This window comes from Symphalangus syndactylus, chromosome 19 (assembly GCF_028878055.3).
Source record: "Symphalangus syndactylus isolate Jambi chromosome 19, NHGRI_mSymSyn1-v2.1_pri, whole genome shotgun sequence".
Classification (NCBI taxonomy): Eukaryota; Metazoa; Chordata; class Mammalia; order Primates; family Hylobatidae; genus Symphalangus; species Symphalangus syndactylus.
Window position 1 is genome coordinate 41,797,619 of NC_072434.2, and position 15,955 is coordinate 41,813,573.

Sequence of the window (15,955 nt, forward strand, 5' to 3'; positions counted from 1 at the left end):
CTAGTTTTCAAGAAAAGTAAGCATTAATTTCTCTGATGGAGATTGCTTCATTTGGTGTTATTGCTTTCAAAGGTATCAAAGGAAGCTCGTATGTGGCTAGTGAACACATTTGTTGTTCCATCATTGAGCAGCTCTTGTCAGAAAGTCCTTTAGCAATTCTAAACTGAGGAAAATGTCTCCTTAATGAAGGGTTGATATGTTTGTTACTGTTTCATTCACAAAAGTATTTTGAATTATAAAATGCCTTGGCCAGGCGTGGTGGCTCACACCTGTAATCCCAACACTTTGGGAGGCCAAGGCGGGTGGATTACTTGAGGTCAGGAGTTCAAGACCAGCCTGGCCAATATGGTGAAACCACATCTGTACTAAAAATACAAAAATTAGCCAGGCGTGGTGGTGGGTGCCTGTAGTCCCAGCTACTTGGGAAGGTGAGGCAGGAGAATTGTTTGAACCCGGGAAGGAGAGGTTGCAGTGAGTTGAGATTACACCACTGCAATCCAAGGTGGGTGACAGAGCAAGACTGTCTCAAAAAAAAAAAAAAAAAAAAAAAAAAACCCTGCTTAATGTGAATTTAGATAAGCCCTAAATTATAGAGCTATGTTTCATATTTGTCTCAAAAAATTATAAACAATAAATCCTGTCCAAGCACGGTGGCTCACGCCTGTAATCCCAGCACTTTGGGAGGCCAAGGCAGATGGATCATTTGAAGTCAGGAATTTGAGACCAGCCTGGCCAACATGGTGAAACCCTGTTTCTACTAAAAATACGAAAAAAATTAGCTAGTGTGGTGATGCATATTTGTAATTGTAGCTATTCAGGAGGCTGAGGTGAGAGGATTGCTTGAACCTGGGAGGCAGATGCTGCATTGAGCCAAGATCACACCACTGCACTCCAGCCTGGGTGACAGAGCAAGACTCCATCTCAAAAAAAAAAAAAAAAAACTTGTCTGTGGTACCATCTTCATAAATCCTCATCTTCCCTTAATGTCTTATAACTGTACTTATTACCATAATTCATTATGTTCATGAGTTGACTTTGTTCGCCCAGTGAAATTATAAGCTTGGTGACAGCAGCTTCCTAATCTGAACATTTTTTTTTTTTTTGAGACGGAGTCTCACTCTATCGCCTAGGCTGAAGCGCAGTGGCACAATCTTGGCTCACTGCAACCTCCGCCTCCCAGGTTCAAGCAATTCTCCTGCCTCAGCCTCCTGAGTAGCTGGGATTACAGACGCACACCACCACACCCAGCTAATTTTTGTATTTTTAGTAGAGATGGGGTTTTACCATGTTGGTCAGGCTGGTCTCGAACTCCTGACCTTGTGATCCACCCACCTCGGCCTCCCAAAGTGCTGGGATTACAGGTGTGAGCCACTGCACCCGGCCTTGAACATTTCTTTATGACCTTCGAGGTGATAGTTCTTGAGACCTCTAAAGCAATTCATACAGTAAAGCTGTACAATGTAACCAAGGAAGGCATCAATATTTTTGGCTTTTACTTAGACAAACTTCAACAGTGTGATAATATAACTTAGTTTATGCTCATTAGAAGCCCTGATAAAATTGGAAACCAAATTTTCACTTAATAAATGCCATTTATTTAAAAATCAGCTTTTTAAATGTAAGTCTTTCATAGTGAAAGATTGGGAATTACTGTTTGGTAGTGTCCATCCAGCCCAGAGTTGCATAATGTTTATTAAAAATATGATTAATTGGCCAGGCGTGGTGGCTCATGCCTGTAATCCCAGCACTTTGGGAGGCTGAGGTGGGTGGATCATGAGGTCAGGAGATGGAGACCATCCTGGCTAATACGGTGAAACCCCGTCTCTACTAAAAATACAAAAAAATTAGCCGGGCGTGGTGGCGGGCACCTGTAGTCCCAGCTACTCAGGAGGCTGAGGCAGGAGAATGGGGTGAACACGGGTGGCAGAGCTTGCAGTGAGCCAAGATTGCGTCACTGCACTCCAGCCTGGGCGACAGCCAGACTCCGTCTCAAAAAAAAAAAGAAAAAATATGATAATTTATTGATACAAAGTAACTAATAAACTTTTTTGTTTTTAGGGAATGTGGTGAGCAACTTGGGACATTCCTTCTTCAGTCAAAGTTTCCTTGGCAGTAAAGAACATGGTGGATTCTTATATGTGACATCTACCTACCAGTCACTGCAAGACCTAGTACTCCCAACCCCACCTTACTTGTTTGGGATTCTTATCCAGAAATGGGAAACCCCTTGGGCTAAAGTATTTCCTATCCGTCTGATGTTGAGACTTGGAGCTGAATATCGACGTAAGTAGTAAAAACACGTTTTTCAAGGCATGATAACTAAATAATGCCTGAAATATTCAGAGCCCTCTGTTTGGTGATATAATTCAGCAGAAATAGTCTTTTGAAATAGCTAAACTAAATTTTGGCTACTGTCTGCGTATATTGGGCATAATGGGAAGCACTGAAAATAACGAATGAGGAAGTTGATTATGTATTACCTTGTAAACTTACTGCTTTTATAGTTTATTGATAAAAAACATGATCATCTTTAGAAAAATGAATTTGAACTTAAGTAACTTTATTTTTTATAGTATCTGTATATGATGAGCATATTCTTTGTCACTTGGTTGGAAAACAGTTATGATCAATTATATTTTACTTAACATACTGGAAGCTAGTGGAATGGAAACCACTCTCAGTTGGTAAGATATAGGCTACAGAAGAAGAGCTTCCTTGCCCATGGCTTTAGCAGTGCAACTAAGATGTGATTTTTAAAAAGACATTAATGGTTAAATGCAAGCTTTATTTTAAATTTTATATCTCCATCTAATTAAAAGTGCCCTGTGCTAGGAATCAGACTACTTGAGTAAGATTCTCAACTCTGCCACTTATGAGCTCTGTAACTTTGGGCAAGTCACTCAAGTTCTCTGATTGTGTTTCTTTTGTAAACTGGAAATAATAATGCTTGCCTTTTATTTTATATTGGATTGTTAACAGGATCAAATGAGAGAATAAATGAAACATTATTTTATAAACCATAAAACAGTTTATGTTCTCAGCAAGTCAACTTCATTCTTTCACCAATTATTTATTAATTCAATAAGAATTTAATAAAGGCCTCCCATATATCCTGAATCCTGGGAATTCTGAAATAGCTAAGACGTGATTATAGGCTCTCAGGAACTTTTATAAGGAATACATACAGAAATCATGATTATAGTGGTATATTGTGTTAAAACCTGTGCTCAAAGTTAAGTTCATTGGGAGCTCCAAGACGGGCTCTAACTTGACCAGGAATGAAGGAGTAGTTGGACCTTCAGTTTTCTTGGACCAGAGTGCCTCTGGATTAACTCTGAAGGAGGCATATGAATCAGCTAAATGAATCAGGGAAAGAGAAGGATTGTGTGCAGAAGAAGCAACATGTGTATCTTCCTATTTTATACAGACATTTCAAACCATAAAGTTTAAGAGATGAGCCAGACTGTGATTTGCCTCTCCTAAGGAGGATCCTGGTTAGGAGGTATAGAAGAATGAATTCTTGGCTGAGTGCGGTGGCTCATACCTCTAATTCCAGCACTTTTGAGAGGCGGCCAAGGCAGGCAGATCATTTGAGGTCAAGAGTTCAAGACCAGTCTGGCCAACATGGCGAATCCCATCTCTACTAAAAATACAAAAAAATTAGCTGGGTATGGTGGCGCATGCCTGTAATTCCAGCTACTGGAGAGGCTGAGGCAGGAGAATTGCTTGAACCCTCCTAAGGCAGGAGATCATACCACTGCACTCCAGCCTGGGTGACAGAGTGAGACTCTGTCTCAAAAAAAAGAAAAGAGTGAACTCTTTTTGGAAAAAAAAAAAGTGAACTCTTAAACTTATTGAGCACAGAAGAATCAGGAGATATTTATTTCCTGGATCGTATCAATTCAGTTTGAAGAAGATTGCTCCCTAAGACCTTGTGGGGTTTTTTTGTTTGTTTCGTTTGTTTGTTTTGGAGACAGGGTCTCATTCTGTTACCAAGGCTGCAGTGCAGTGGCACAGTCATGTCTCACTGTAGCCTCTACCTCCTGGGCTCAAGCCATCCTTCTACCTCTCAGCCTCCCAAGTAGATGGGACTACAGGTGCATGCTACCACACCCAGCTAATTTTTTTGTTTGTTTTTTGTAGAGACAGGGTCTCCCTAGGTTGCACAGGCTGGTCTCAAACTCCTAGGCTCAGCCTCCCAAAGTGCTGGGATTACAAGCATGAGCCACTATGCCTGGCTATTGTGTGTCATTTTTGAAACATTTACATCAAAAGGCTTATTCTGGTTATCAGAAGACTTAATATGGCTCAGCATTTGTCTGCTACCATGCCAAATACTTTTTGAGCCCAAAATTTGGTATGTTCTAATGAGCCATTATAATTATATTTTGAAAATTGCATTGGTCATGAAATCTCTTTTACCAAAGTTTTATCTTGCCAAACTTAAGTTTGATCGTTTCTCATTTCCATAGTTTATCCATGCCCACTATTCAGTGTCAGATTTCGGAAGCCATTGTTTGGAGAGACGGGGCATACCATCATGAATCTTCTTGCGGTAAGTTGGGAATTTTTTTTCCTTTGTCCTTACTGGAGTTTATATGGGAGAAGGAAGAAAGCAATTTTATTATTTTCTTGGTAGCAGTGCCCAAGCTGCTTAAGGCAGGTAAAGATTTATGCTGAAGAAAAAGAACAGTATATACACATATATACATATATATTCATATGTATACACACACGTATACACATACACACACACACACACACACACACACACACACACATACTCATTTGCAAACATGAAGTGAAATGGTACAGGATTCCAGCACCTGATTATACACTTACTGTCTAACCTTGCAGAATTATTGTGAGGACTAGAAGTAATACATAAATAAAACACCTAGCATTCTGTCTTGTTTTTAAGACTGGCATTCTATGAGTTTCTCTTGTGTCTATATAGGTTATTATCCAAGCAAAGATTGGTCAGAGATTGTACCCAGATACCCCAAGCCAGTAAGGGTACTGCTCTCTGCTGATGGATCTGAATATGGACTGGAATTTAAACTTCATTGTTTTCCTTTCTTCTGGGCTCTCTCATGTCTCCTACACACGTGCACAGGTTCTGACTCTGTTGGCCAAGATCATTGGTTGGCTTGAGTCCACTAAGTTCTGTGCTGCATATATGCACAGACTAGGATTGATCCTGGATATTTGGACAGTTTATGAAGCTCCCTATGGTTGTCTCACCTCCCAGAACTTGACCCAAACAGGTTTAGTGAACTCAAGCTAATCAAGCTACTGGGCCTCCGTTTTTACTAACCACTGAGATTACCACTTTGACAATGTTCCATAGCAAGTAAACTCCTTCAAGTAGCAAAGCTCATTTTTTTGTTTGTTTTGCTTTGTTTTGTTTGAGACAGAGTCTCTATCGCCCAAGTTGGAATGCAGTGGTGCGATCTCAGCTCATTGCAACCTCCACCTCCCAGCAATTCTCGTGCCTGAACCTCCCAAGCAGCTGTGACTATGGGAGCATACTACCACACCCAGCTAATTTTTGTATTTTTTGTAGAGAGAGCATTTTGCCATGTTGGCCAGACTGATCTCAAACTCCTGGCCTCAATGATTCACCTGCCTCAGCCTCCCAAACTGCTGGTATTACAGGCGTGAGCCACTGCTCCCGGCTGGAAAGCTCATTGTTTTTACAAACTACCTTGCCCTGGTTGAACTACCTAACTACCTAATGGGGCTAGGGGGCAGCCCCAAGCAAGAAGGTCACAGACTCAATTCAAAGTTAAGTAGTTTTCATGAAAAAACACTTCTTTTTTTTTTTGAGATGGAGTCTCGCTCTGTTGTCCAGGCTAGAGTGCAGTGGCGCAGTCTTACTGCAACCTCTGCCTCCCAGGTTCAAGAGATTCTCCTGCTTCAGCCCTCAGAGCAGTTGGGATTACAGGCACCTGCCACCATACCCAGCTAATTTTTTGTATTTTTCATAGAGACAGGGTTTTACCATGTTGGCCAGGCTGGTCTCAAACTCCTGACCTCAGGTGATCTGCCCGCCTCAACCTCCCAAAGTGCTGGGATTACAGGCATGAGCCACCACGCCCAGCCAAAACGCTTCTTAATGTTATATGCCTTTGATCTAATTCTGGAGCACTGAAATGGTTCTTTTTAAACCACTTACACAGCTTTTCGGTTGCTTTTTGAGGAGTGGGTTTGGTGATTTCCTCCCTCTGTGATGCTTAAAAGCTATAATTCCAGTTGTCTTTTTTTAATTTCTTTTTTTAAAAAATTGTTTTTGTTTTTGTTTATGTTTTTGTTTTGGGACAGAGTCTCGCACTGTCGCCTGGGCTGGAGTGCAGTGGCACGATCTCGGCTCACTGCAACCTCTGTCTCCTGGGTTCAAGCAATTCTTGTGCCTCAGCCTCCCCAGTAGCTGGAATTACAGGCACGAAACACCATGCCCAGCTAGTTTTTGTATTTTTAGTAGAGACGCATGTTGGCCAGGCTGGTCTCAAACTCATGACCTCGAGTGATCCACCCACCTCAGCCTCCCAAAGTGCCTTTTGCCTGTTTTTTAATTGGGTTGTCTTTTTGCTGCTAGGTTAAGTTTGTTATATATTCTGGATATTAACTCCTTTTCAGATGTATGGTTTGCAGATATTTCCTCCCATTTCTGTAGGTTGTGTCTTCACTCTGTTAATAGTTTCCTTTTCTGTGCAAAATCTTTTTAGTTTGATGTAATTCCATTTGTCTATTTTTGCTTTTATTGCCTGTGCTTTTGGGATCTTACCTAAAAATTCCTTGCCTAGCCCAATATTGTGAAGCATTTGCCCTGTTTTCTTCTAATAGTTTCATAGTTTGGGGTTTAAATTTAAGTCTTTAATCCATTTTTAGTTGATTTTTGTATATGGGGAGAGGTGGGGGTCTAGTTTCATTCTTCTGCATATGGATATATCCACTTTTCCAAGTACTATTTATTGAAGAGAGTCCTTTCTGCAGTGTGTGTTCTTGGCACCTTTGTCGAAAATTAGTTGGCTGTAGGTGTGCAAATTCATTTCTAGGCCTTCTATTCTGTACTGTTGGAGTATGTGTTTGTTTTGGCCACTACTGTGCTGTTTTGGTTACTATAGTTTTGTAGTATACTTGGCCAGGTAGTGTGATATCTTTAGCTTTGTTCTTTTTGCTCAGGACTGCTTTGGCCATTTGAGGCCTTTTGTGGTTTTTTAAGAATTTTAAGGTTTTTTTTTTTTTTTTTTTCTGTTTCTGTGAAGAATATCATTGGTATTTTGATAGAGATTGCATTAAATCTGTAGATTGCTTTGGGTAGTATGGCCATTTTCACAGTATTAATTCTTCTAATCCATGAACATGGAATCAGTTTCCTTTGTCAATGTTTTATAGGTTTCATCGTAAAGATCTTTTACCTCTTAACTAAGTGTATTCCTAGGTATCTTATTTTTTTATAGCTACTGTAAATGGAATTGTTTTATTTATTTTTATTAGCATATAGAAACACTACTGATTTTACATGCTGATTTTGTATCCTACAACTTTACTGAATTTATTAGCTCTAACAGGTTTTTGGTGGCATCTTTAGGGTTTTCTATGTATAAGGTCATGTCATTTGCAAACAAGCACAATTTGACTTGCTCCTTTCCAGTTTGGATGCCTTTTATTTCTTTCTCTTGCCTAGTTGCTCTGGCTAGGACTGTGTTGAATAGAAAGGATTAAAATGGGCATCCGTGTCTTGTTCTTGATCTTTGAGGAAAAGATTTCCACTGTTCCCATTCAATATGATGTTAGCTGTGGGTTTGTCACATATGGCCTTTATTGTGCTGGGCTGCTTGTCCGGCTGGGCACAGCAGGCCAGCCAGCTGTGTGTTGGTTTCTCCACTGTACAGGTCTGCCTGTTCCCTGGGGCAGGGAGGTGCCATGTGAGTTCAGTGCCAGGGCTTCCTCATTCTGTTGGGCCTAGGCTCTCAGCAGCTGGATGGTGGTGATGCAGCTACATGTGTGTGTTATAGACTGACAGTGGGGCTTCAGAGATGGAGAGATGCAGTGGCAGTTGGCCCCCAGGCAGGATGAACTCTAGCAGTGGGTCCAGTTTCAAGACGGCACCATGCTATGACTGGAAATGGGGGCTGTATGACGTGGGCTCCAACTCTGGAGCAGTGTAGTCCTGTGAACTGCAGGCAATTACAAACTGGATTCAGGGTTTGTGGGGACTGCGGGACTGTCCTGTAGCAAGGTATGCAGGAGGCTGCAGTGGTCATGGGGACCATGGGTCACCAGCTTACCCTTTCCCCATTAGAAGTAGTCCTTCCTGACTCCAGGACATTCCTTGCAGGGAGGCAGTGTGGCAGAGGCAGACTGCTTCGCTCCCATCTCTGTGGTGCTATCCGGGGCATCTGGTGCTCCACAGGAATTTCAGCACTCCCCTGGTGCTCTCCAGCATACTTCCACAACCACTCCAGTTGAAATATAGTTTGTTTAGGGGGCGCAGTGGCTCACGCCTGTAATCCCAGCACTTTGGGAGGCCGAGGCAGGTGGATCACAAGGTCAGGAGTTCAAGACCAGCCTGGCCAAGATGGTGAAACCTCATCTCTACTAAAAATACAAAAAAATTAGCCAGGCTTGGTGGTGGGCACCTGTAATCCCAGCCACTCAGGAGGCTGAGGCAGAGAATTGCTTGAACCCGGGAGGTGGAGGTTGCAGTGAGCCAAGATCGCGCCACTGCACTCCAGCCTGGGTGACAGAGCAAGACTCGTCTCAAAAAAAATATATATATATATATAGTTTGTTTATTGTTGTTTTGGTCCCTTTTGTTGAGTAGAGGGGAGCAGGAGCCAGACAACTCCAGTCAACCATCTTGCTGATGTCACTGTCTTTTAGAGAGAACAATAAGAAAAAAAAAATCTTGGCTGGCTGCGGCGGCTCATGCCTGTAATCCCAGCACTTTGGGAGGCCAAGGCGGGCGGATCACAACGTCAGGAGTTTGAGACCAGCCTGGCCGATATGGTGAAACCCCGTCTGTACTAAAGCTACAAAAATTAGCTGGGCATGGTGGCACGTGCCTGTAAATGCCAGCTACTCAGGAGGCTGAGCCAGGAGAATCTTTTGAACCTGGGAGGCAGAGGTTGCAGTGAGCCAAGATCGTGCCACTGCATTCCAGCCTGGGCAACAGAATGAGACTCAGTTTCAAAAAAAAAAAAAAGAAAAGAAAAAGAAGAAAAATCTTGTAGATTTACCCATCTAGTTGCCATTTCCAGTGTTTTTCATTCCTTTGTATAACTCTGTATTTTCATCTGGTGTCATTTTCCTTCTGCCAAAATGATTGCCTGTAATATTTCTTACAGTGTAGGTTTGCTACTGATGAATTCTTTTAGCTTTTGTGTTTCTAACAACGTCTTTATTTGATCTTCATATTTGGAAGATACTTTTGGTGGATGGAGAAGTCTAGGTTGAGTTTTGTTTTTCGGGTTTTTTTTTTTTTTGAGACAGTCTCACTCTTTCACCCAGGTTGTAGTGCAGTGGCACGATCTCGGCTCACTGCAACTTCCACCTCCCCGGCTCAAGCGATGCTCCCACCTCAACCTCCCGAGTAGCTGGGATTACAGGCATGCACCACCATGCCCAGCTAATTTTTGTATTTTTAGTAGAGACAGGGTTTCACTATGTTGCCCAGGCTGGTCTTGAACTCCGGACCTCAAGGGATCCTCCTGTCCTGGCCTACCAAAGTGCTGGGATTACAGGTGTGAGCCACCACGCTCAGCCCGAGTTTTCTTTGAGTATTTTTAAGATGTTGCTCCACTGTCTTCTGGTTTGCATTGTTTTCCCTCTCATCTTTGTTCCTCTCTACATAACAATTTTTTCTTTTCTTAATGTTGTTTTTCTTTTTCCATCTTTTTTTTTGGAAATAGGGTCTCACTCTGTTGCCCAGGCTGGAGTGTAGTGGCACAATCATGGCTCACTGCACCCTTGACCTGCAGGGCTTAGGTGATCCCCCCGACATTGGCCTACCAAGTAGCTGGGACTACAGGTACGTGCCACTACGCCCAGCTAATTTTGTTTATTTTTTATACAGACAAGGTCTCACAGTGTTTCTCAGACTGCTCTCCAACTCCTGGGCTCAAGCCATCCTTCCACCTCAGCCTCCCAAAGTATTGGGATTACATGCATGAGCCACTGTGCCTGACCTTCTCTGGCTAGTTTCAAAAGCTTTTTAAAATTACAAGTTTGAAGCAAATTGATTATAATGTGCCATAGTGTAGTTTTCATGTTTCCCGTACTTGGGGTTCATTGAGCTTTTTGAATCTATGAGTTTATAGTTTTCATCTGATATTTTTTCTGTTCATCACCTTCTCTCCCCGAAGGAGATTACTCCGCTTACATATATATCAGGCTGCTTGAAATTGTTTCACGGCTTACTAATGTTCTTTTTATTTCTTTTTCAGTCTTTTTTGTCTCTGTTTTTATTTAGGATGGGTTTTATTGCTGTGCTCTCAATTTCACTGATCTTTTATTTTGGTTTAAACTGCTGTTAATTCGATCAATCTTTTAAACAATCTCAAATACTGTGATTTTCATCTCTAGAAGTTATACTTGGGTCTTTTAAGATCTTTTATGTCTCTGCTTAACATTTTGTACATGTAGAATACAACATAACTATTGTAATGCCTTTAGTAATTCTAACATCTTGTATAAGTTCTGGCTCAGTTTCCATGGATTGATTTTTTTTCCTTTATTTTGAATCGTATTTTCCTGCTTTGAATGTTTGGTATTTTTTTATTGGTTGCCAGACATTCTGATTTTACCAGTTGGGTGCTGGTTATCAATATTCTTGAGTTTTTTTGCAAGTAATGAAGTCAAGTTACTTAGAAATACCCTCCATCTCACATCATATTCTACATTTCAGTAAATGGCAGTTCCAGTCTTCTAGTAACCCTGGCTATAAAATTTAGAATCATCTTTAACTTTTATCATTTGTTCACATTCCACATCCACGATGGCAAATATTATCAGATTTTCCTTTAAAATATGTCTGGAAACAGGCTGGGCGCAGTGGCTCACACTTGTAATCCCAGCATTTTGGGAAGCCAAGGTGGGCGGATCACCTGAGGTCAGGAGTTTGAGACCAGCCTGGCCAACATGGCAAAACCCCGTCTCTACTAAAAATACAAAAATTATCTGGGCCTGGTGGTGCATTCCTGTAATCCCAGCTACTTGGGAGGCTGAGGCAGGAGAATTGATTGAACCTGGGAGGCAGAGAATGCAGTGAGCCAAGATTGCACCATTGCACTCCAGCCTGGGTAACAGAGTGAGACTCTGTCTCAGGAAAAAAAAACAAAAAAAAATCTAGATCTGTATATCTAGAAAGTGACAACTTCTCATCACTTTTTAAACTGTTGACATCCTGGCCAGATGCAGTGGCTCACGCCTGTAATTGTGGCACTTTGAGAGGCCGAGGCAGGTGGATCACCTGAGGTTGGGAGTTCAAGACCAGTCTGGCCAACATGGTGAAACCTTGTCTCTACTAAAAATACAAAAATTAGCCAGGCATGGTGACGCACATATGTAATCCCAGCTACTTGGGAAGTTGAGGCATGAGAATCACTTGAACCCTGGAGGCAGAGGTTGTAGTGAGCCAAGATCACACCACTGCACTCCAGCCCGGGCAACAGAGTGAGACGCCATCTCAAAATAAATAAATAAACTGTTAACATCCTGGTCTAAGCTCTCACTATCTCCTACCTTGATTGTTTTTATTGTATTTATCTGATCTTCTGTTCTTCCTCCCTTACCACCTATTCATTACCAAGAAGTCAGATCTGTTAAAACAGGTCAAAAGCCTCCTAAAGGCAAAAGTCCTCGTGGTGACCTATAAGAACCTATGAAATCTAGCCATTTGCTATTACTTTGACCTTGAGTCTACCACTCTTGTTCATTTTGTTTCACTCATACTGGATAGATGGTGTGTTAGTGTGTATACGTTTCCTTACAGATAATCATTGAGTGCCTAAGATGTTCCAGGTGTTAAGGATATAGCAAGAACAAAACAACTGAGAGTTTATACTCTCTTGGAGCTTCAGAGGGAGGAGACAAATAGTTAACAAATAAATACAGAAAATGTTAAGTGGTGGTAAAGCAGGGTAGACATTCAAAAATATTTTTTAATGTTGTGTATAAGAGGTATATGATAATGTTTGGTTTACTTATAAGAGTTTAAAAACTAAAGAGCTAAAATACATACAGTGGGGCTTTCATTATACATTTCCTTATTATTTAAATAAATAGGATCTTTCAATATTGACATTTTTTCCATTTGTGTTAATTTTATTACTATAAATTAAACCCTACCATTGATGAATTAATTTATTCTGCTTCAATCTGCTTTGGCCCAGGACTTCAGAAATTACCAGTATACCTTGCCAGTAGTTCAAGGTTTGGTGGTTGATATGGAAGTTCGGAAAACCAGCATCAAAATTCCCAGCAACAGATACAATGAGGTAAGATTTACCATGAAGGCGTATTTTTCATAGTTGAAAACATGAGTGAAGGTGAAAAATGCATGATTATGTATAAATTTTACTTATAATTAATTAACAATGAAATCAGTTCATAATATTGTATGGCTTAGTTCAGTTATGGGGAATTTCATTACAGAAAGACAAGATGTCAAATTTGTGACCTAGTTGTTCACTGGATGTGTCATTTTACCTTTTAATGTTATGATAATTAGTGTTAGATTTGCATTTTGATTAGGTCATGAAATTAGCCTTGTATCTGTAATATTAGTGGTGAGATTTTTAAAATATCCCCCCTCCTACTGTAAATATTTATTTTTTTTTTTTTTTTTTTTTTTTTTTTTTTTGAGATGGAGTCTTGCTGTGTCGCCCAGGCTTGAGTGCAATGGTGCGATCTCAGCTCACTGCAACCTCCACCTCCTGGGTTGAAGCAGTTCTTCTGCCTCAGCCTCCCGAGTAGCTGAGATTACAGGCGCCCGCCACCATGGCCAGCTAATTTTTGGATTTTTAGTACAGACAGAGTTTCACCATGTTCACCAGGCCAGTCTTAAACTCCTGACCTCAAGTGATCCACCCGGCTCCACCTTCCAAAGTGCTGGCATTATAGACGTGAGCCACTACGCCCGGCCAAATATTTATTATTTTCAACTGTTCTTAGTATTTAAGCACAGCTTAGTGTAAGTCTGAAAATGGCTTTAAATAAGGTTCCAAAAGCAAATGATTCATTTTGAATTAAGCTACATTTTGTAACTAAAGTGAAATTGTACATACTATACACACATTTAACAGAATTATGTAAATATTCTTTGCCTATTTGCACGTGAAGTCTTTCATGAATTTAAATATTTTTTAAAATCAGTTCTAAAATGTCTAATGATAATTATTGGGCTTTTAAAGAGATTTTATTTTTAAACTTAGTTTGGTATAATAATGATTAAAATTTGTTGTTTTATTAGGGTGATAATTCCACTTCTTCCACTATTTCTTAGATTTCTTTCTTTCTTTTTTTTTTTTTTTGAGACACAGTCTCACTCTGTCGCCCAGGCTGGAGTTTTGCTCTTTTTTTTTTTTTTTTTTTTTTTTTCAGTGGTGTGGTCTCAGTTCATCGCAACCTCTGCCTCCTGGGTTCAAGCGATTCTCCTGCCTCAGCCTCCCAAGTAACTGGGATTACAGGCACCCACCACCATGCCTGGCTAATTTTTGTATTTTTAGTAGAGACACGGGTTCACCATGTTAGCCAAACTGGTCTCAAACTCCTGATCTCAGGTGATCCACCCACCTCAGCCTCCCAAAGTGCTGGGATTACAGGCATGAGCCACTGTGCCCAGCCGGGTTTCTTTGTATAAAATAATTTTTCTTTCCTTTTCTTTTTTTTCCTTTTTCATTTCCTTTTTTCTTCATTTAGCCACTGAATCATTTATGCGTTGAATAAGCATTATGTACTTCGTATGCACGTAGAATCACACAGATGTTTTATTGGATTTGTGAGCTCAGTTCTCAGCATTATTATGAGAATGACCTCTGTGAAGAAAGCTTTTACCCATGACTTTCTACGTGATTTTTTTTTTTTTTAAGGATATTAGAAAATAGTAGCTAGAATGTGTGCTTACTTTTTTCTGGGATACAACTAGCAGTCTTCAGCATTTAGATAATCCTGCCTTGGAGTATCAAGGAGTAATAGATGAGACTAGGTAGAGTCAAATCTTTAAAGTGAACTATTTGTAGTTCACAGATCTTGCTCTGTTGCCCAGGCTGGAGTGCAATAGTGCAATCTTTCATGGCCTAAAAAGTTTTAAAAGAGATTGTGCTTTGAAAACCTATTTTATTTCTCAAATTTGAAATATTATTGTCTATTTCACAAACATTTATTAAATATGTTCTTTGATTTGAAATATAAAGATGAGATAAGAACATTAGGCCTGCTGGCCAAGCGCGATGGCTCACGCCTGTAATCCCAGCACTTTGGGAGGCCAAGGCAGGTGGATCACCTGAGGTCAGTAGTTTGAGACCACCCTGGCCAACGTGGTGAAACCCCGTCTCTACTAAAAATACAAACATTAGCTGGGCGCCTGTAATCCCAGCTACTCGGGAGGCTGAGGCAGGAGAATTGCTTGAACATGAGAGGCAGAGGTTGCAGTGAGCTGAGATCTCATCATTGGACTCCAGCCTGGGCAAAAAGAGCAAAACTCTGTCTCCAAAAAAAAAAAAAAAAACAAATCTTATGCCTGCTTTCTGAGACTTTGCTGTCCAGTAAAATGATGCCATCAGTGGCCTGTCTGGAGTGGCTGCTGCCATCATGCTGGCTGCAGCAGGGAGGTGCTGCCAGGGCTGCATACTCCATGGAGCCTGTGGGAGCCCCACCCCTTCCAAGTTGGTGGGGTGGGCCTCCCGAGGTGCAGCTGCCCAAGTTATGGGTGCAGACCTGGGCCTTCTGCTCCATGGAGCAGGCAGGAGCCCCACCCTTGCAGGCGCAACTGTAGCTACCCAAGTTGTGGCTACGGACCCAGGCATCCTCGCACTCTTGGGTGCCTGTGAAGGACCCCCTCCCTCACGGCCCTGGAAATGCCTGCTCCTACTGCCTGGCTTTTCCCTGCTGTCAGCACCCACTCCAATCTCAGAGTAAAGTTGGGGCAGTGCTGACACACCAGTGCCCTGCCACCTTGGCCCCCTCCAGACCTTGGGCACTGACAAACATAGGAGGGAAGCTAATGGGGGATGTGTGCAGCTCAGTGCTGGCCTGCAGACACCCCATGGAACCTACAGTTTGGGCACCATGAATAGCAGGAGGCAAACACATTCCTGAGCAGAAGAGGGCAGGTCCCCGCTGATGTTCCACCTTCAGGCTAGGAAGGGCCTGAAGGCTGGGGGGCCAAGGCACCAGTCCCATGGACTGTAGTGGGAACTTGCGGTGCCTTTTCTCGGCCTGCCCGTGGCCGTCCATGGACCAGTTGGTGCACGCTTCCCCTCCTCTGAGGCCTATAAAAGCCCTAGGATCAGCTAGAGCTGAGCAGACATCGGGATGACCAGATGCAGAGAGGAGCTACCCACTCCAGGGTCTCCTCTCTGCTGAGACCTGCAGACATTGAGATGACCAGCTGTAGAGAGGAGCTGCTCACTCCAGGGTCTCCTCTCTGCTGAGAGCTGAATACTCGATTTGACAACCTGCCTGTAGAGAGGAGCCACCCACCCCAGGCCCTCCTCTGAGCTATTGTGTCACTCATAAAGCTCCTCTTCACTTTGCTCACCCTCCACTTGTCTGCATACCTCATTCTTCCTGGATGCAGGACAAGAACTTGGGACCTGCCAAATGGCAGGGCTGAAAGAGCTGTGACACCAACAAGGCTGAAACATGCCCCTTGCTTGCCACATTGCAAGTGAAGAGGAGAGAAAAGCTGCAGCCCTTTGGGGAGCCCAAGCTTGGGAGCTCCCTAAGC

At 42.1% G+C, this 15,955-nt stretch overlaps 1 protein-coding gene across 4 annotated transcripts in view; it reads left to right on the forward strand.

The window, feature by feature from the left end:
* ZFYVE9 (zinc finger FYVE-type containing 9) overlaps window positions 1-15,955 on the forward strand; it is a 202,677-nt gene that overhangs the window by 142,267 nt on the left and 44,455 nt on the right. For all 4 annotated transcript variants that reach the window (XR_010114760.1, XR_010114761.1, XM_055235227.2 and 1 more), the window contains 3 exons: window positions 2,059-2,283; window positions 4,473-4,555; window positions 12,399-12,503. Coding sequence is in view for 2 of the 4 variants with exons in the window: in XM_055235227.2 (XP_055091202.1) it covers window positions 2,059-2,283; window positions 4,473-4,555; window positions 12,399-12,503 (413 nt within the window). In the remaining 2 variants the exon portion in view is untranslated. The remainder of the gene's footprint in view (window positions 1-2,058; window positions 2,284-4,472; window positions 4,556-12,398; window positions 12,504-15,955) is intronic.